At 41.2% G+C, this 21,471-nt stretch overlaps 1 protein-coding gene across 1 annotated transcript in view; it reads left to right on the forward strand.

Annotated features, from left to right (window-relative positions):
- col27a1a (collagen, type XXVII, alpha 1a) overlaps nucleotides 1–21,471 on the forward strand; it is a 172,596-nt gene that overhangs the window by 72,674 nt on the left and 78,451 nt on the right. The window contains exons 19-25 of the mRNA XM_052500505.1: nucleotides 1,079–1,132; nucleotides 1,446–1,490; nucleotides 1,605–1,658; nucleotides 4,619–4,672; nucleotides 6,275–6,328; nucleotides 7,041–7,094; nucleotides 19,578–19,631. Of these exons, the coding sequence (XP_052356465.1) occupies nucleotides 1,079–1,132; nucleotides 1,446–1,490; nucleotides 1,605–1,658; nucleotides 4,619–4,672; nucleotides 6,275–6,328; nucleotides 7,041–7,094; nucleotides 19,578–19,631 (369 nt within the window). The remainder of the gene's footprint in view (nucleotides 1–1,078; nucleotides 1,133–1,445; nucleotides 1,491–1,604; nucleotides 1,659–4,618; nucleotides 4,673–6,274; nucleotides 6,329–7,040; nucleotides 7,095–19,577; nucleotides 19,632–21,471) is intronic.

Below are 21,471 nucleotides of genomic sequence, written 5' to 3' on the forward strand. Positions count from 1 at the left end.
TAGATACATTGTATTAGTTTGAACGTGCAGACTGGCACTTAGAACAGTTCCCTAGTCAGCGCCATTATTAATACAATGCCCCTTAGTGTTGCTCTGTGCTACTCAGTGTGGTTGGGATACAGCTGGGGAAGGGCAATCCCATTGTGCGCCCCCCCTTCCTCCTTCCCCATGGGCTAGAATTATTTATTTCTGTTTTTAGAGGGAGAGAAATCAAAAACCTACAGTCATCTCATGGGTCTCCCAGTAGAGGCCAGCACAGGTATTGCACCAGCATCTGTAGAAACACAGCTTGCACTGCTATGCAGTGTCTTAGACCGTTGCACCACTCAGGCACTGTACAACATGGCTTGTCGGGAGTGGGCCACACAACTACAGTAAGAGCAAAATAATCCCAACAAAATAATAAAACCTTAGTGTAACAACAGTTTTAGTAAGTAATACTGAAGTCGTGCACAAGTATCAGTTTCTATTTAGGTTTATTGTCACCCATTCATTGTCAGTTAGACACAGTAGGACCCATAAGCATAATCAGTTCTCTAACTCCCCCTTGCGCTGGGCTGAAGCCATGAAGTGGTGACACAGGGTGCCGTACTAAACCACAAATTGCCTCTAAGTTCTGCAGCATGTTCTCAAAACTTTTAGTGGACTAACCACTGTATGCCTTTCCAAATCATGTCAAATCAATTGAATGTACTACAGGTGGACTCCAATCAAGTTTTAGAAACATCTCAAGGATGATCAGTGGAAACAGGATGCACCTGATCTCAATTTCAAGTATCATAGCAAAGGGTCTGAATACTTATGTCTAAGTTATTTCTGTTTTTTATTTGTAATACATTTGCAGACATTTCTAAAAACCTGTTTTCACTTTGCCATTATGGGATTTTGTTTGTAGATTGATGAGGAAAAAATAATTTAATCAATTTTTGAATAAGGCTGTAACGTAACAAAATGTGGAAAAAGTCAAGGGGTCTGAATACTTTCCAAATGCACTGTATGTGACCTGCTGGGAGTGTTACCACTAGACCACAGGCTCTGCACATTGAGTGGTCAACGGTGGGCTATGTGTTTTGTTCAGGGTAGAGTCGGCATGAAGGGCTTCCCTGGAAAGATTGGAACGGATGGAGTGAAGGTGAGGACAGCTGTGGATTACCTCACACACCTGACCTTTTCATACATTGATGCTGACATTTTACTCTTCTAATCGCACACACGCAGTGAACAGAAACTATGTCTATGAGAAGTTGGCGATTTATTTATGCTGATACAAATTTAGAAGAGTAAAATGTTGCCTCTTATATCTTCCTCCAGTAATTATTACATTCAATATGCTGTATGGAATATAAAATACATTAGACTGTTCAGCATATTGGCTATCGATTTTGGGTATTCTTCCTTGTAAGTACAGTAAAAAAAAAAAAGTAACATGCTATTTGTTCTCCTAGGGAGAGCTTGGTATCACCGGGAAGGTTGGAGGCTTGGGTGAAAGGGTAAGAGTTTTCGCAAATACCTAGTGTTATGGCCACTGGTTGTTTTATTATTAACACAATAATACTAATGTTAATATGAACTCCCTTTCTGGCTCTGTTTGTGTTGTTTCACAGGGCCTGGTTGGCTTTATTGGGCCTGTTGGAGAGACTGGATTGGCAGGGGAGAAGGTAAGACACCCCCATCTCTCATCTGTTATTGCGTAGGGGTGTATGTCTGTGATCACCATGGTGTATTTGAGTGTCTGAGTTCCAATATCTGACCATTATCTGATTGTCCTGGATGTGGGTGCCCTATAAACAGAAAATCAAAAAAAGATGTGGATTCAACGTACAATTGTAAGGGAACCGGCTTCGATAGGATTGTGAGTTTGCTGTACTTTGTTGATCAGATGTTGCGCAAACTCACAATCCTAATAGAAGGCTTGACTGACAACATGAAAAGGATGAGTGGTTATCGACATGGCCAGAATGCGTGTTTTGTAATGATTCTGAACGGTCTTATAGCTAGCAACAATGACAAGAAGCTGTCAAGTGGGGAATCGTAAGTGGCTCGTTTCTGCTCGTTTTATATTGTTATTGATACCATCTCTTGTTTTGAGGTGTTTTGACTGATGTCATGTCTATGCTAATATGGCTAAAATTGGCTAACTAGCAAACCAACAACTGGGCTCTTTATGCAAATGTATTTATGTTTCCAATAAACATTTGGAGACAAAATATAGTTAACATTTTGCCAACTATCTAAGCCAACCCTTATGTTTTGTTCCATAGTTGTGCATGCGTCAGTTTTGTTGTTAAACAACCAACCGGTCTATTGCAGCTGGTTGCCCTACAACTGTATGTTGAATCAACCTCAATGCCATTGTATTAAACAAACACACAATCCTATTGCAGCTGGTTGCCCTACTAGTGATGTTACATTTGATACAGGAGCTCCAAGTTATGCATCGGAACTGATAAGCATTTTACTTCGAAGCAGTGTGCTGACGCTTGTATCATTTTATCAGAAGCAGGTGATCGATTCCCGAAGCTTAGTTTTGTAGAACAATCACCAGATTGGTTTGGTTTCGGGTAGAAGATAAAAAGGCTATCCTGTGTGTATGACGTCATCTCTAATAATTTTGCTGTTCTAAATTATTTTGACTAACAGGTGCCATTTAGTGTGTTGATCAAAGCCTTGAGTAATGAACCTATTTGAAACAATTGGCTCGACATGTTCAAGCTTCGTTGCCCCATCACTTACACTTAGCCTTACAATTGTATGTTGATTCAAAACTCAATGCTGGCTTGCAAAGTTATGTGTAATTCCTATTTGAGACTACCTAAATCATATAAACTGGAACATTCATCTCAGTAACGGGTGCAAAAAGTCAAACTACTAACAGGTTGGATTAGTTTAGATTTTTTATTTATACTGCACAAAAATATAAACTCAACATGCAGGCATTTTCAAAGATTTTACTGAGTTACAGTTCATATAAGGAAATCAGTCAATTGAAATCAATTCATTAGGACCTAATCTATGGATTTCACATGACTAGGAATACAGATATGCATATTTTGGTCAGAGATACAGTACCTTAAAAGGTAGGGGCGTGGATCAGAAAACCAGTCAATATCTGTTGTGACCACCATTTGCCTCATGCAGTGCGACACATGTCCTTCACAGAGAATTGATCAGGCTGTTGATTGTGGCCTGTGGAATGTTGTCCCACTCCTCTTCAATGGCTGTGCATAGTTGCTGGATATTAGCGGGAACTGGAATACGCTGTCCTACTCATCAATCCAGAGCATCCCAAACATGCTAATTGGGTGTCATGTCTGGTGAGTTTGCAAGCCATGGAAGAACTGGGACATATTCAGATTTCAAGAATTGTGTACAGATCTTTGTGACATTTGACAGTGCATGCTGAAACATGATGGCGGCGCATGAATGTCACAGCAATGTGCCTCAGGAGCTCAACTTGCCATCGATTAAAATGCTATTTTATTCATTGTCCGTAGCTTATACATGCCCGTACCATAACCCCACCGCCACCATGGGGCACTCTGGTCACAACACATTCTCTAAAATGACGCTGGAGGCGGCTTAAGGTAGAGAAATCAACTGATCAAATTATCTGACAACAGCTCTGGTGAACATTCCTGCAGTCAGCATGCCAATTGCACATTCCCTCAAAAGTTGAGACATTTGTGTCATTGTGTTGTGTGACAAAACTGCACATTTTAGAGTGGCCTTGTATTGTCCCCAGCACAATGTGCACCTGTGTAATGATCATGCTTTTTAATCAGCTTCTTGATATGCCATCATCTTGGATTATCTTCGCAAAGGAGAAATGGTCACTAACAAGGATGTAAATAAAAACTAGAGAGAAATATGCTTTCATTTCTGACCTTAGTTCCTTTGTTATTTCTTTGTTTTAGTATGGTCAGGGCGTGAGTTGGGTGGGTTGCCTATGTTCTTTTTTCTATAATTTGGGATTTTCTGTGTTCGGCCTGGTATGGTTCTCAATCAGAGGCAGCTGTCAATCGTTGTCCCTGATTGATAATCATACTTAGGTAGCCTGGTTTCACTTTTGATTTGTGGGTGTTTATTTTTCAGTTTCAGTGTTTGCACCATTCGGGACTGTTTCGGTTTTCATTTGGATTCTCTTGTTCTTTTGTATTTTGTATGAATTAAATCATTAAATCATTATGGATACATACCACGCTGCATATTGGTCCGATCCTTGCTACTTCTCATCAGAAGAAGAGGACGAGAATCGTTACGTACGTTTCTTGGATCTTTCATTTCAGCTCATGAAACATGGGACCAACGCTTTACATGTTGAGTTTATATTGTTGTTCAGTGGATGTTGTGTAGCATATGATTAATCAACCAATACAGTACATGCAAAAACACAGGTATTGAAACCTACAATAGAACATGCTGGGAAATATGATGATGATGGGTGTGGTTTTGAGAACATATATTTGTAATTTTACTCAACAAGCTTGTTCAAATTCAAACTTTCACTCCTTAGCTCAACTTCTTGTCCTTCTGAAGTCCACACACCTCAAAGAATAAAGCTGATTAAGCAATGGTTAAGTTGGCGTGTTTACAGTGTATGATTGTGTGTGTTTTCTAGGGGGATCGAGGGGAGATGGGCCTGCCGGGACCTCCTGGAGAAAAGGGATCAATGGTAAGATAGAGATGTGAGGAGCTTGTGAGGAGCCAGAGATTTGAGAGTCCAAGTGAGGGGGTACGAGGGGTGGGGCACTCATAAAAGTGAAGTTGAAAGTCAGTCCTCTAAGATTGTTTATGTAATTCCCATGGGAATAGATGGTCCTATTGAGAACATACATGCACGTACGCACACGCATGCACTCTCTCACACATACACACAAGATGTGTGTAAATGTCTAGCTGACAAAGTAACCTGGCCAGTTCAGAACTGCCATTATTGATGATCTCACATGAGTCTCTGAGGCAGCTGAATACTGTTGAGTGTGCACGTCTGTCTGAACCGCAGCCAACAGCCATGTTACACAGACACACACACACACACACACACACACTGTAACAGAAAACTGTAATTTATAGGGATGAAACGTAGTGTATAGGGATGAAACGTAGTGTAAATTATGCTGCACTGTGGGAAAATTCTGTGGGTGGGGAAATAAATTGCTGTATTTCCAGTGATTCATTGGAACGCCGACTGCGATTCAGGCCTAATCACCCAACATCAGTGCCCAACCTCACTAATGCTCGTGTACCTGAATGGAAGCAAGTCCTGGCAGCAATGTGGAAAGCCTTCTAAGAAGAGTGGAGGCTGTTATAGCAGTAAAGGGGGCACCAACTCCATGCCCATGATTTTGGAATGAGATGTTCGAAGAGCAGTTGTCCATATACTTTTGGTCATGTAGTGTAGGAGCGACTGCTAAATGACTAAAATGTGAATACAACTTCAGACACTTAACCTTTTGTTTGGTCTTCGTTCACATTTTACAACTTTATTTAATTCCCATACCTGTTTCAGACATGCATGAAAAGTTAAATATACTTCAGTACCAAAAGTAAATGTAATTTTTGAAATATACTTAAGTATCGAAAGTAAAAGTGTAAATAATGTCTAAGTCCTTATATTAAGCAAACCAGACGACACCATTTTCTTTTCTTTTTTATATATTTACAGATAGCCAGGAGCATAATAATAAGTGCGTGAATTGGACTTTCAGTCCTGCTAAGCTTTCAAAATGTAATTTGTACTTTTGGGTGTAAGGGAAAATGTATTTATTTAGGAATGTAGTCAAGTAAAAGTTGTCAAATATATAAATAGTAAAGTACGGATACCCCCCAAAAACGACTTAAGTAGTACTTTAAAGTATTTTTAATTAAGTACTTTACACCACTGGCCGAATTTCACGGTAAGGTGTAGACCTTACCGCGAAATGCTTACTAACAAGCCCGTACTTCACATTACATTTGAACATAAGCTTCCTCAGTTTCAGAGCCATTAATCACAGTAAATTGTGTTTATGAATGCTTACATTACAATAAACACACACACATCATAAGGTACACAGTAAATCCTGTGTCCTTCCAATTGGAAGTTTAACTATCTTTCTGCTCTTATTCTGATAGCTTGTTCCGCTGTTACAACTCGTATTAAGAATGGGTGATATGTTAAACTGTAACTACTGTGATACAATCTGCTGTTGTTCTTAAACAGCAGTGTCCCGTGCTGTCATCATGTCGTTGAGTAGTTTATTAATCACTCAGTGTGTCGTTGCTCTCTAAACAGGGTCACCAAGGGACACTAGGTGAAAGTGGGCCATCTGGGGAACCTGGAAGACCGGTACGTCACCATCCATTCATTCACTCACATGATATATTGAATTAGCTATGGTCTTAGCATAGCTTACTTCACATAATATTAGCTCTAGGTTAATATTTGCAGGGATGAGCTGTGTCACGAGATCTAATGTTAAACATTTGTTTGATCCATTATGATCACAAATATAAATGAATAGAATATGACTTTACCGTATGTCTTTAATGACATTTGACCCTGTTTGCTACAGTAGCTACTATATTACAAGAACTGTAACATGCTACAGCAACTCTACAGCAAGTCTACAGCCTGTGTTGTTGAAGGGTTCTGAGGCTTATAGGACCTGGCTTCCCGCTGCTGGATTACCCTCCTGTCAGTCAAAACTCCAACACCTCCAACCAATTAGACGTACCCCCTGACCTTGTGATGTGTTTTGCCCTGGCCCTGTGCCGCCTCGCCTGGCTCACACAGTGCAGGGGTCCAGGGAAGAGCTCTAGAGGAGGCAGGGGGCCACAGAGGCACCAAAACAAACATAAACACAGGGCCTCAGAGGAGCAAGATTCCTGAGCCAGCTCTTTAATTGGGATGAGTGACATCTAACAACAAACCCCAGAGTGTGTTCCTGAGGTCAGACTGCACCCCCAGGGTGGGCAAAAAGGGGCTTTGCGGTTATTCTAAACCTTTGTTTTATATCTACCTCTCTCTTTCTCTCCCTCAACTTCCTTTTGTTGTACAGGGCCCCCCAGGATCTCGTGGGCCAATTGGTACCAGAGGACCCAAAGGCAGATGGGTATGAGATGGAATATTTCTGCACTTACTGTATGTTTCACACTCTTGCCCTTTTGTGACTGTGTAGAGAAGTAGCTATTGATGTAGGATCTGAATTTGATCACCCTGTTGAGGGAGAATTAACCTGCAATGAAGGACATGTTACTCTTCAGCCTTTGGAGTAGGTGTGTGCGCGCGTGTGTGTGTGGTGCTGGAGTCTTTATCGATATGTTGAGGTGGAGGAAAACATTTAGCTGTGTAATAAAATTATATGGAACTGCTTCTACACATTCTCGGGGTCAGAGGGACTGAGAACCATTCAAATAAAATGTATTTCAGGCCAGATAGCCAAGCATTCAGATGTCGAGAGAGCAGGTGAGAAAGAGAGACCCTAGCATTTGTCATCTTCATTGGAAGTCAAAGCTCACCAGCAGCTATTATTTGTTGCCAATAAAAATATAACAATGAACAGTTAAAATGGGGTTCAGTGCAGCTAAATTTCATTTCTGAAAAATGGACTTGGCTGTTCCTGGTTATAGTCACAAGTAGTGGTCCTGGAGGATGATGGACACATTTTGTGAATTAGAGGGACAGGCCATGTTCTAACTTTAACCCCCCAGGGAGTGGTAACTAGGGGTCCACGAAGAGAACAACAAGATGTACCTTTCCACTGTTTACACCAATAATAAGAGGTAAATGGGTTGATCTGTAAATCAGCTGCCTCATGGGGTCAAAAAGGATCATGAAGAAGAAGAGATCATGAATGACAATGATTATGGAGGTCATGAAGAGGAAGATGTTTATCGTGATGATGGAGAAAACAGTGAACAAGTAAGTTCATCTGTAAAATGATGAGACATACACACTCTTCTACCCAAGTAGCCAGACGCCGCTCTGTTCTGGTGGAAGTGTCGCTGCCGTGTCGGCTCTCCACAGCCTACTGGCAGGCAGTCTGTAGTGATCCCTCCCGAAGGGTTCTCCCCCTTCCCTGTAGAAATAGAGCTAGTAGGATGCTGGATCCAGATGTTTGAGTCCATTTTCTCCATTGCGACCATTATTATGAGCCATTCTCCCCTCAGCAGCCTCCACTGAAACGAAGGTACCTGTGCAATCGTCCTCTGTTCTGTATCAATCTCCATTGACTTCGACCTTGGGTTCAAATCCTCAGAGCTCCCACCCTCATCAGACCGTGAGGCTGTCTGAGACTCCCGTTCATCATCCACGATGGACACTACAACTGGCTCGGTCCAACTGGCTCCGCCCTTCCGTCCTCAAGGGGTTTGCGAAATCTTTTTCCACACCATTACACAACCACCACCAGCCTGTACCGTTGACACCAGGCAGGATGTGTCCATGGACTCATGATACTTATGCCAAATCCTGAATCTGCCATCAACATGATGTAACAGGAACCGGGATTCGTCGGACCAGGCAATGTTTTTACGCTTAATTGTCCAGTGTTGGTAATCGTGTGCCCGCTGGAGCCACCTATTTACCTTATAACCTATGAACACAATAATGCACATTCCTCATGGTTGCTGTTTAACCTATGGGCTCACCCAAGCAATTATCGCCTTTCTCTATCTCAACCAATGGACGTCATTGGTCATTGTAGCCCGTCAGGCCTTTTGGTAGGCCATCATTGTAATTAATAATGTGTTCTTAACTGACTTGCATAGTTAAATAAAGTTTAAAAAAAACATTTATTTAAATAAGTACATCCCCTGGAGCCATCACATCATCTGGCTCTGAGGATCTTCCCTCGGGGATGAGACCTTCCCCCAAACTACTGTATTTAATGAAATATCATATTGCATTCAGTCTCTGTTGTCCATTCAGTTAATCCTGTACTAGATTTAAATATTAATGCGAGCTGCTTCCCCTGCCCATCAATCTGCCTGCTGCTCTGGGACTGACCTGGCTGGCGGGCTGTCTCTCAGACCTGCATGTACCCTCAAAAAGGATCCATCCTTGAAGTAGTAGTTTATTTGTCACATAAGCCGAGTACAACAGGTGTAGCCCTTACCGTGAAATGCTTACTTACAAGCCCGTAACCAACAATTTGTAAGTCGCTCTGGATAAGAGCGTCTGCTAAATGACTTAAATGTAAATGTAAATGTAAGAAAATAGTTAAGAAAATATTTACTAAATAAACTAAAGAAAAAATAAATGTAAAAAAGTAACAGAATAACATAACAATAATGAGGCTATATACAGGGCTACCGGTACCGAGTCAATGTGCCAGGGTACATGTTAGTCGATCATTTGTAAAAGTGACTATGCATAGATAATAGACAGCGAGTAGCAGCAGTGTAAAAACAAAGGGGGAGATCAATGTAGATTGTCCGGGTTGCCATTTGATTAATTGTTGAGCAGCCTTATGTCTTGGGGGTGAAGCTGTAAAGGAGTCTTTTGGACCTAGACTTGGCGCTCTGGTACCGCTTGCCGTGTGGTAGCAGAGCGAACAGTCTATGACTTGGGTGACTGGAGTCTGTGAGAATATACTCTTTTTATTTGCATTTTCTTTCACAGTTAAAATAAACAATGTTTGAAATACAGTACATGTATTTTTGTACATTCGATATAACATGGGAACATGATTTTTAACCTGTTGCGACGAGCAATCCCGTATCCGGGAGCGTAATCATAGCCTCAAGCTCATTACCATAACGCAACGTTAACTATTCATGAAAATCGCAAATGAAATGAAAGAAATATATTCACTCACAAGCTTAGCCTTTTGTTAACAACACTGTCATCTCAGATTTTCAAAATATGCTTTTCAACCATAGCTACACAAGCATTTGTGTAAGAGTATTGATAGCTAGCATAGCATTAAGCCTAGCATTCAGCAGGCAACATTTTCACAAAAACAAGAAAATCATTCAAATAAAATAATTTACCTTTGAAGAACTTCGGATGTTTTCAATGAGGAGACTCTCAGTTAAATAGAAAATGTTCAGTTTTTCCAAAAATATTATTTGTGTAGGAGAAATCGCTTCGTTTTGTTCATCACGTTTGGCTAAGAAAACCCCCCGAAAATTCAGTCATTACAACGCCGAACATTTTTCCAAATTAACTCCATAATATCGACTGAAACATGGCAAACGTTGTTTAGAATCAATCCTCAATGTGTTTTTCACATATCTATTCGATGATGAATCATTCGTGGCAGTTGGGTTTCTCCTCTGAAGGAAATGGAAAAATACACGCAGCTGGAGATTACGCAATAATTTCGACAGAGGACACCAAGCGGGCACCTGGTAAATGTAGTCTCTTATGGTCAATCTTCCAATGATATGCCTACAAATACGTCACAATGCTTCAGACACCTTGGGGAAACGACAGAAAGTGTATGCTCATTCCTGGCGCATTCACAGCCATGTAAGGAGACATTGGAACACAGCGCCTTCAAAATCTGGGGCATTTCCTGTTTGAAATTTCATCTTGGTTTCGCCTGTAGCATCAGGTCTGTGGCACTCTGAAACGTCAGAGTGTTTACTTTCCAAAGCTGTCAATTATATGCATAGTCGAGCATCTTTTCGTGACAAAATATCTTGTTTAAAACGGGAACGTTTTTTTATCCAAAAATTAAAAGAGCGCCCCCTATATCGAAGAAGTTAAACACTCAAAGGTAGATCAATTAAATACAAAAGGTTAGGTAGGCATCTCTATATAGGTAAAGAAAGGTTGTCACATTCGGTAGAATTTGTCAGAATAATATTTTATCTTCTCCAATTAATTTGTGTAAGAGATCTTTAATCCACACAAAATGAGAAGGAGGGGTGGGCGACTTCCACAGAAGTAAAATCAACCTTCTTGCCAACAAACTCAAAGGCTATAAAGTCAGATGTGTATTTTGGTAATGTTATAAATAATAATGTTATGGCAGTAGGCGGAAAAGACACTTGTAGTACTTTAGATATGGTATCAAAGATGGCAGAGTAATAGTTATGTAGAGAAGATCAGGACCAAAACATATGTATTAATGAAGCAGGGGCTTGCCGACACCTGTCGCAAACAGAATAGACCTTTAGAAAGCCTGAGTTTAGTCCAGTGAGTGCGGTGTAGGATTTTACGGAAGTTGGCAGCCCAATAATAGAACTGGAAATTAGGTAGGGCCATGCCTCCTAAGGGTTTAGGCCTTTGTAGGAACACCTTGCGGATCCTTGGATTTGTTTTATTCCAGATGAAGTGTGAGATAATCCCATCGAGTTTGCATTAAAAAAAAACGATTTAGGAATAAAAATAGGTATACATTGAAAAGGGTAGGACAATTTAGGAAGGGTATGCATTTTAACCTAATTATTTTGACCAGCTAATGACAGTGGGAGTCGTGACCATCGTTCAAATTCTTTCTCCAACATAGTAAGGAGAGGAGAAAAATTTACCTTAAGCTTCCTTTACCTTAAGATGATCAAATTCGTCTGTGACATGTACCCCCAAGTATGTACATTTGTTGAGAACTACTCTGAAAGGCAATGTGTGTAATCAGTATTTACGAGCTGCCACATTTAGAGGGAAAAGCTTGCTCTTATTCAGATTTAACTTGTAACCAGAGACTAGGCCAAATGCATTAAGAACACAATGGGTACATACATCAGGGTTTGAGATATAGAGAAGCAGGTCATCAGCATAAAGTGAGAACCTCTGTTTGATGTCGCCTCTGAACACTCCCGTTATATGTAGGTTGGATCTAAATGCAATTGCAAGGGGCTCGTTGGTGATGGCAAAAAGTAAGGGAGACATTTGACACCCCTGTCTAGTGCCTCTGAAGAGGGGGAAATAGGCTGAGTGGGTGTTTGTTTGGTCTGACAGATTCAAGTGGAGAAATGAACTTGATTCAAGCAATGGAATTTTTGCCAAGGCTACATTCTTCTAAGGTATGAAAATGGTAGCCTTCTCAGCATCTAGGAGATTAGAATCTCTGGGAGCTTTGAGAGAGAGGAATTATACATAACATTAAAGAGTTATAGACATTAAAGAGAGTATAGAAAGAGAGTATAGAACCTGTCTGGTCAGAGGAAATAACAGGTGGTAAGACCGACTCCAAACGCATAGCTAATAGTTTAGCCAAGAGCTTAACCTCTTGCTCCTACCTGACACTCAGGTGTCCCATCTAGACATCTGGAAATGCAAATGCGCTACGCTAAATGCTAATAGTACTAGTTAAAACTCAAACGTTCATTAAAATACACATGCAGGGTATTGAATTAAAGCTACACTCGTTGTGAATCCAGGCAACAAGTCAGATTTTTAAAATGCTTTTCGGCGAAAGCATGAGAAGCTATTATCTGATAGCATGTAACAACACAAAAGACCCGCAGGGGACGTAAACAAAATAATTAGCATAGTCGTCGCTACACAAACCGCACAAATAAAATATAAGACATTCATTACCTTTGACCATCTTCTTTGTTGGCACACCTAGATGTCCCATAATCACTATCGGGTCTTTTTTTCGATTAAATCGGTCCATATATAGCCTAGATATCGATCTATGAAGACTGTGTGATAAACGAAAAAAATAGCGTCTTATAACGTAACGTCATTTTTTAAATTAAAAAAGTCGACGATAAACTTTCACAAAACACTTCGAAATACTTTTGTAATGCAACTTTAGGTATTAGTAAACGTTAATAATAAGCGATTAAATTGATCACGAGGCGATGTATATTCTATAGCTGTCCGGCTGGAAATAATGTCCGGGTAAATCTCAACCAAAATATCCGGTCGGAGACCGGAAGAACTGCGCTGCCTTGCGTCTGTTTGACCAACAAACAAATAGTAGGCAAATGACAAGACTCTAGACATCGTGTGGAAGCTGTAGGTATTGCAACCTCAGCCCCATTAAATGTGGTTCACCTTTATCAATGGGTTCAAGTCGCGCATGGATATATTTTTCCATTTTCAGTGATCAGATTTTCCTGCACTTTTCGATGAAACGCACGTTCTGTTATAGTCACAGCCGTGATTTAACCAGTTTTATAAACGTCTGAGTTTTCTATCCACACATACTAATCATATGCATATACTATATTCCTGGTATGAGCAGCAGGGCGCTGAAATGTTGCGCGATTTTTAACAGAATGTTCGAAAAAGTAGGGGGTAGGAGTAACAGGTTAACATCCACATTGAGCAGTGAGATTGGGCGATAGGCCCCGCAGAAGAGAGGGTCTTTTATTCCTTTTCAATATCAATGAAATGGATCCCTGTGTTTGGAGTCGCATGAGCGTACAAAATGAAAGAAGTCTGTTGTCTAAGAAGAAGTAGTCAATGCAGGTATAAGTGTGATGGACATGGGTGAAAAATGTATATTCCTTAGAAAACGTTGCTTTGCATATTCTGCTGACCAAGGCAACCGAACTGTGGCAGGAGCAGAGAATGCTATTCTTTAAAAGTGCCTTCCTCACCATCTTAAATAAGCATGCCCCTCTCAAAAAATGTAGAACTAGGAATTGATATAGTCCTTGGTTCACTCCAGACCTGTCTGCTCTTGACCAGCACAAAAACATCCTGTGGCGTTCTGCATTAGCATCGAATAGATATGCAACTTTTCAGGGAAGTTAGGAACAAATATACACAGGCAGTTAGAAAAGCTAAGGCAAGCTTTTTCAAAGAGAAATTTGCATCCTGTAGTACTAACTCAAAAAGTTTCTGGGACACTGTAAAGTCCATGGAGAATAAGTGCACATCCTCCCAGCTGCCCACTGCTCTGAGGCTAGGAAACACTGTCACCACCAATAAATCCACTCATTGAATTTCAATAAGCATTTCTCTACAGCTGGCCATGCTTTCCACGTGGCTACCCCTACGCCGGTCAACTGTGCAGCCGCATTCATCGACCTGGCCAAGGCTTTCGACTCAGTCAATCACAACATTCTTATTGGCAGACTCGACAGCCTTGATTTCTCAAATGATTGCCTCGCCTGGTTTACCAACTACTTCTCTGATAGAGTTCAGTGTGTCAAATCGGAGGGCCTGTTGTCCGGACCTCTGACAGTCTCTGTGGGTGTGCCACAGGGTTCAATTCTCGGGCCGACTCTTTTCTGTATACATCAATGATGTTGCTCTTGCTGCTGGTGATTCTCTGATCCACCTCTACGCAGTCGACACCATTCTGTATACTTCTGGCCCCTCCTTGGACACTGTGTTAATTAACTAACCTCCAGACGAGCTTCAATGCCTCCAACTGCCTCCAACTGCTCTTAAACGCAAGTAAAACTAAATGCATGCGATCACTGCCCGCACCTGCTCGCCCGTCCAGCATCACTACTCTGGACTGCTCTGACTTAGAATACGTGACTGTAAACTATCCTTCCAGACTCACAATAAGCATCTCCAATACAAAATTAAATCTAGAATCGGCTTCTTGTATCGCAACAAAGCACCCTTCACTCATGCTGCCAAACATACCCTCGTAAAACTGACCATCCTACCGATCCTCGACTTCGGTGATGTCTCTATAAAATAGCCTACAACACTCTACTCAACAAACTGGATGCAGTCTATCACAGTGCCATCCGTTTTGTCACCAAAGCTCCATACACTACCCACCATTGCGACCTGTACGCTCTCGTTGGCTGGCCCTCGCTTCGTACTCGTCGCCAAACCCACTGGCTACAGGTTATCTACAAGTCCCTGCTAGGTAAAGCCCCGCCTTATCTCAGCTCACTGGTCACCATAGCAGCACCCACTCGTAGCACGCGCTCCAGCAGGTATATCTCACTGGTCACCCCCAATGTCAATTCCTCCTTTGGTTGTCTTTCCTTCCATTTCTCTGCTGCCAATGACTGGAATGAATTGCAAAAATCTCTGAAGCTGGAGACTCACATCTCCCTCACTAGCTTTAAGCACCAGCTGTCAGAGCAGCTTACTGATGGATCACTGCACATGTACATAACCCATCTGTAAACAGCCCAACTACCTACCTCATCCCCATACTGGTATCTATTTATTTATTTTTCTCCTTTGCACCCCAGTATCTCTAGCTGCACATTCATCTTCGGCCGATCTACCATTCCAGTGTTTAATTGCTATATTGTAATTACTTCGCCACCATGGCCTATTTATTTCCTTAACTTACCTCATTTGCACTCACTGTATATAGACTTGTTGTTTTCTTTTGTTCTACTGTATTATTGACTGTATGTTTGGTTTATTCCACGTGTAACTCTGTTTTTGTATGTGTCGAATTGCTACTCTTTATCTTGGCCAGGTCGCAGTTGCAAATGACAACTTGTTCTCAACTAGCCTACCTGGTTAAATAAAGGTGAATTTAAAAAATATATATATATGCCTGCCTCTCCAGTTGGTAAATTGTTCAGGAAAATCTAAGGCATTGCTGCGGTCTACATACTATGTATGTCAACAATACTTAGTAAGGCGTAATTAATTAAACAATACATTAAACTGATTAAAACACCTGGGTTTGTGAGCAATCTTTCTAATCATTAGGACATATAAACACCGTAATCGGCATTCCAGCGGTGTATTTGATCTGTGCATGTGCTAGCACACTTAGCGTGAGTTCAGAACAACTGAATGTATGCATTTTAGAGGTCATTTTCACATACAAACTTTATATGTCCAAACTCCGAATCAAATATGCTTACCAAAACATGGTCACTGTGTTATTTTGATTGGTGATTTTCTGCATTGCCATCAGGTAGCCTGATTTCAGATGTGTCCATGTAAACACGATTATTAGGGAAAGCGTTCTTCTTGCTAAGCAAGTAAAAGTTTTAATCAAACTATTATATTAATCTGATTATCCACATTATTGTGTGAATGTAACGGTACTCAATGTAGCATAGGCTCACGGTTATTAAGTCATGTTTTTTTTATTAAGTCAGGCCCCTGAGTGGTGCAGCGGTCTAAGGCACTGCATCGCAGTGTGCAAGGGTGTCATTACACACCTTGGTTTGATTCCAGGCTGTATCACATCCGGCCATGATTGGGAGTCCCATAGGTCGGGGCACAATTGGCCCATCGTTGTCCGGGTTAGGCCGTCATTGTAAATAATAATTTGTTCTTAACTGACTTGCCTAGTTAAATAAAGGTTAAATAAAATACATTATTACTTTTTTTACAATCTGAGCAGTAGATCTCGGCTTGCATTTGTACTTTTTTACCCTTTAGGGGTAAATCAGCTTTAATATTGCCATCAATGCATAATTTCTAATCCCCGATATATACAGTATATATTTTGCACATTTTGTTACATTACAGCCTTATTCTAAAATTGATTGAATTGTTTGTTCCCTCATCAATCTACAAACAATACCCCATAATGACAAAGCAGGTTTTTATACATGTTTTCACATTTATAAAAAAACAACTGAAATATCACATATACACGCACAGCTATTTTTAGATCTCTCCAGAGATGTTCGATAGGGCTCAAGTTAAAGCTCTGGCTGAGCCGCTCAAGGACATTGAGGCTCGTCCCGAAGCCACTCGTTGTCTTGGTTGTGTGCTTAGGGTCGTTGTCCTTCACACCAGTCTGAGGTCCTGAGCTCTCTGGAGCAGGTTTTCATCAAGGATCTCTCTGTGCGTTGCTCCGTTGATCTTTCCTTCGATCCATACTAGTCTCCCAATCCCTGTCACTGAATAATATCCCCACAGCATGTTGCTGCCACCCCCATGCTTCACCGTAGGGATGGTGCCAAGTTTCCTCCGGACATGACACTTGCCATTCAGGCCAAAGTGTTCAATCTTGGTTTCATCAGACCAGAGAATCTTGTTTCTGAGTCCTTTAGGTATCTTTTGGCAAACTCCAAGCGGGCTGTCATGTACCTTTTACTGAGGAGCGGCTTCCATCTGGCCACTCTACCATAAAGGCCTGATTATTGGAATGTTGCAGAGATGGTTGTCCTTCTGGAAGTTTATCCCATCTCCACAGAGGAACTCTGGAGAGTGACCATCGAGTTCTTGGTCACCTCCCTGACCAAGGCCCTCTCCCCCGATTGCTCAGTTTGGGCGACATCATTGCTTGGTGTTTGATCTGACATGCACTGTCAACTGTGGGACCTTATATAGACAGGTGTGTGTCTTTCCAAATCATGTCCAATCAATTGAATTTACCACAGGTGGACTCCAATCAAGTTGTAGAAACATCTCAAGGATGATCAATGGAAACAGGATGCACCTGAGCTGAATTTCGAGTCTCATAGCAGTGGGTCTGAATGCTTATGTAAATATGGTGTTTATGTTTAATACATTTGCAAACATTTCTAAAAACCTGTTTTTGCTTTGTCATTGTGGGTTATTGTGTGTAGATTATATTGAGTATAACATGTAATCTAATTTTAATCTACATTAATCAATTTTACAAAAGGTTGTAACGTAACAAAATATGGGAAAAGTATAGGTCTCAATCATTTCCAAATGCACAATATATATTTGCTTATTTTTTTTATATTTCTTCTTTTGTTATTTTCCCCTAACCCTACCTCCCCTCCCCTAATTGGAGTAAACTAATGGAAAACAATACTTAGGCTTCTACTTCCAGCTTATACATACTGTCACGATGTATAAAGGATTGGAGACAGGCGCAGGAATACATAACAGGGGGTTTTAATACTCCACCCAAAAATACATACAACATGCCTTGAAAGGCACAGGGACGAAGCCCAAAACAAACACATATACAAAAACACAAACATAAGAGCGAGGAAAAAACTCTAAATACACGGGACGAGACCCATAATCACAAGTACACAATACACGCAGCACAAAAGCCGAAGCAACAAAGCACAGGAGCTCACAAGACCAACGGACATGGGAACAATAACTGACCAGATAATGGTGAATAGAGGGCACATATATACAATTACTAGTCAGACGAATGGGAACCAGGTCTGTGTAATGAAACAGTTCAGTGACGCCTAGAGGCCGGTGACGTAGACCTCTGGAGCTGGTCCACGGAATGAGCAGCAGTACTGGGGTAATCTGTGACAGTACCCCTGCCGCGCTACACTAGCAGCGAGACTACACCAGCCTCGAGGAAGACCACAGGGACAGGGTGCGGGTTGGTCAGGGCCAGTTGCAGCTGCCGTTGTTGCGTTGTCGTCAGACGGGCCAGTTGCAGCTGCCGAAGATGTGGCAGCATCGGACGGACCAGTTGCAGCGGCATCGGACAGGCCAGTTGCAGCTGCTGATGTTGCACCGTCAGACGGACCAGACGGACCAGTTGTGGTGGCGTCGGACGGACCAGTTGCAGCTGCTGAAGTTGCAGCATCTGACGGACCAGTTGTGGTGGCGTCGGACGGACCAGTTTGCGGCATCGTCGGACAGGCCAGTTGCGGCAGCGTCGCACGGGCCAGTTGCAGCTGCCGAAGTTGTGGCGGTGGCGGACGGGCCAGGTGCAGCTGCCGAAGTTGCGGAAGAGGCGACTCTGGGATATTAGCCTTCTTGGCAGAGTTCCTCTGTTCAGTGTCTGTTCTTTTGCCCATCTTAATATTTTATTTTTATTGGCCAGTCTGAGAAACGGCTTTTTCTCTGCAATTCTGCCTAGAAGGCCAGCATCCCGGAGTCACCTCTTCACTGTTGACGTTGAGACTGGTGTTTTTAAGGGTACTATTTAATGAAGCTGCCAGTTGAAGACTTGTGAGGTGTCTGTTTCTCAAACTAGACACTCTATTGTACTTGTCCTCTTGCTCAGTTGTGCACCGGGGCCTCCCACTCCTCTTTCTATATTGGTTAGGGCCAGTTTGCGCTGTATTGTGAAGGGAGTAGTACACAGAGTTGTACGAGATCTTCAGTTTCTTGGCAATTTCTCGCATGGAATAGCCTTAATTTCTCAGAACAAGAATAGACTGACAAGTTTCAGAAGAAAGTTATTTGTTTCTGGCCATTTTGAGCCTGTAATCGAACCCACAAATGCTAATGCTACAGATACTCAACTAGTCTAAAGTAGGCCATTTTTTTTCTTTAATCAGAACAGTTTTCAGCTGTGCTAACATAATTGCATAAGGATTTTCTAATGATCAATTAGCCTTTAAAAAAGTTAAACTTGGATTAGCTAACACAACGTGCCATTAGAACACAGAAGTGATGATTACTGATAATTGGACTCTGTACGCCTATGTAGATATTCTATAAAAAATCTGCCGTTTCCAGCTACAATACATTTGCACTGTATTTCTGATCAATTTTATGTTATTTGAATAGACAAAAAATGTGCTTTTCTTTCAAAAACAAGGACATTTCTAAGTGACCCCAAACTTTTGAACGGTAGTGTATGTCTGCGATTTCGTACATACTTTCTGCCCGTTAAAATTACAAATGCAAACAACAACCACAGAGGAACATGTTTATTCCTTGCTGACAAAATACACCCTCACATTCACTTATTGATATACATGGGGGTACACAGATGTTTTTAAGGCAATGATGGCTTATGTAAAGTAAGAGTCTGTTGTGCTGTGCTATGTTGTGGCTGTCTGGCTGGCTGTTTTACAGCGACCTCTACTGGTCTAAATTATACACCTTTCTTTTTCAGGGTGCGAGAGGGCCCGACGGTCCAACGGGGAAGCTGGGGTTAGTGGGCTTGAAGGTAAGACTCCTGCTTGTGTCAAAGGTCACAGTCCTGCAGTGTGTAAGGGACTTCAGCTGTGACGTACACCCCCAGAAAAGACCAAGCTGCAGATACACATGGGGCCCACATAAAAAATACTACAGTTTACTATAGATTACTATAGTATTTACTATAGAATTATATAGTAAACTGTTGTAAACTATAGTATACTGTAGAATCCTATAATCCACACTGGAGTATTCGTCGATTGTGTCGTGCTTAAGAATTGTGTAGTATACTATAGAATACTACACTGAGTATACAAAACATTAACACCTGCTCTTTCCTTGACATAGACTGACCATAGACTTTCACTTAAATCCACTTCAATCAGTGTAGATGAGACAAGAGGAGGAGACAGGTTAAAAAAAAAACTTTGTCTATGCCCTGTCAAAAGGAAGTTTATTCTGAAGTATCTGTCCTACAGTATATCTGAATGTTGTCAGAAAGATCAGGAAACATATTTATTTATTTTTTACATGTTTTGTTTTTTTTACATATATTTGGCACTAAACAGTGTTCAGATACTGTATACTTTCATTCCTTTTTTCAACTGGTACCGGGGGACCATCATACGAGTCTTGTGAGGCCTGTGGGCATCCTACAGCAACAAAAAAACGCTGTAGACAGAAGTCGGTACAGCCGATCTGCCAAGTCCCATTACGCTTCTGGGGGTCGTAGAGCAAATCTGAGAAAACCATCGCGTTCGTGAGAGTCGTCTTTCCATAGAGGGGTCATAATAGTAGGCTACAGATGATTTTGTGAGAAGACTGATTTTTGGGATGTCTCATGGTCAGACAAACACCTCTCTAGTTCTGTCACCTTTCACCGCATATGCGGAAGTGCGACATAGGCAGATGTGGTGAATTGAGACGCATCCAATGCAAAAACAAATCTCTAAACTGACAGATTCTTATGGAGAGTTTTTCATTATGGGGTATTTCTGCGGGTATTTACTGTAGTGTTTTTGAAGACGACTGTAGTATACAGTATATTATTGCAGACATGACGGTAGTAACACCTGCCGACTAGGGTTAGCTAACATGGAACAACTGCCAGTTACTGTTTAATGTGGGGAACATCTCAAACCGAACATAAAACACAGGTTCGTGACAGGCCACCTATTGAGATGGGTCAACAGTTCTGAGCAATGCAACGGACCAGTAAACACCTTAGCAAAAACACTACAGTAAATACCACAGTATACGAGTCATGTCCACAAAAACACGACAGTGAATACTACATTAAACTCTGCAAAAACACTACAGTGAATACTACAGTATACTGGTCATGTCCACAAAAAACACTGCAGTAAATACTACAGTATACGAGTCATGTCCACAAAAACACTACAGTGAATACTTGAGTAAAGTCTGCAAAAACACTACAGTGAATACTACACTATACTAGTCATGTCCGCAAAAACACTACAACGAATAGTACAGTATGGTGGTCATATCAAATTGTATTTGTCACATACACATGTGACACACATCTAACCTAACAATTCCACAACAACTACCTTATACACACAAGTGTAAAGGAATTACCAAGAATATGTACATAAAAAAATATATGAATGAGTGATGGTATAGAACGGCATAGGCAAGATGCAGTAGATGGTATAGAGTACAGTATATACATATGAGATGATTAATGTAGGGTATGTAAACATTATATGAAGTGGCATTGTTTAAAGTGGCTAGTGATACATTTATTACATACATTTTTCCATTATTAAAGTGGCTGGAGTTGAGTCAGTATGTTGGCAGCAACCACTCAATGTTAGTAAATATATATAAAATAAAAATATATGCCA

Source organism: Oncorhynchus keta, unplaced genomic scaffold (genome assembly GCF_023373465.1).
Source record: "Oncorhynchus keta strain PuntledgeMale-10-30-2019 unplaced genomic scaffold, Oket_V2 Un_contig_1083_pilon_pilon, whole genome shotgun sequence".
Classification (NCBI taxonomy): domain Eukaryota; kingdom Metazoa; phylum Chordata; class Actinopteri; order Salmoniformes; family Salmonidae; genus Oncorhynchus; species Oncorhynchus keta.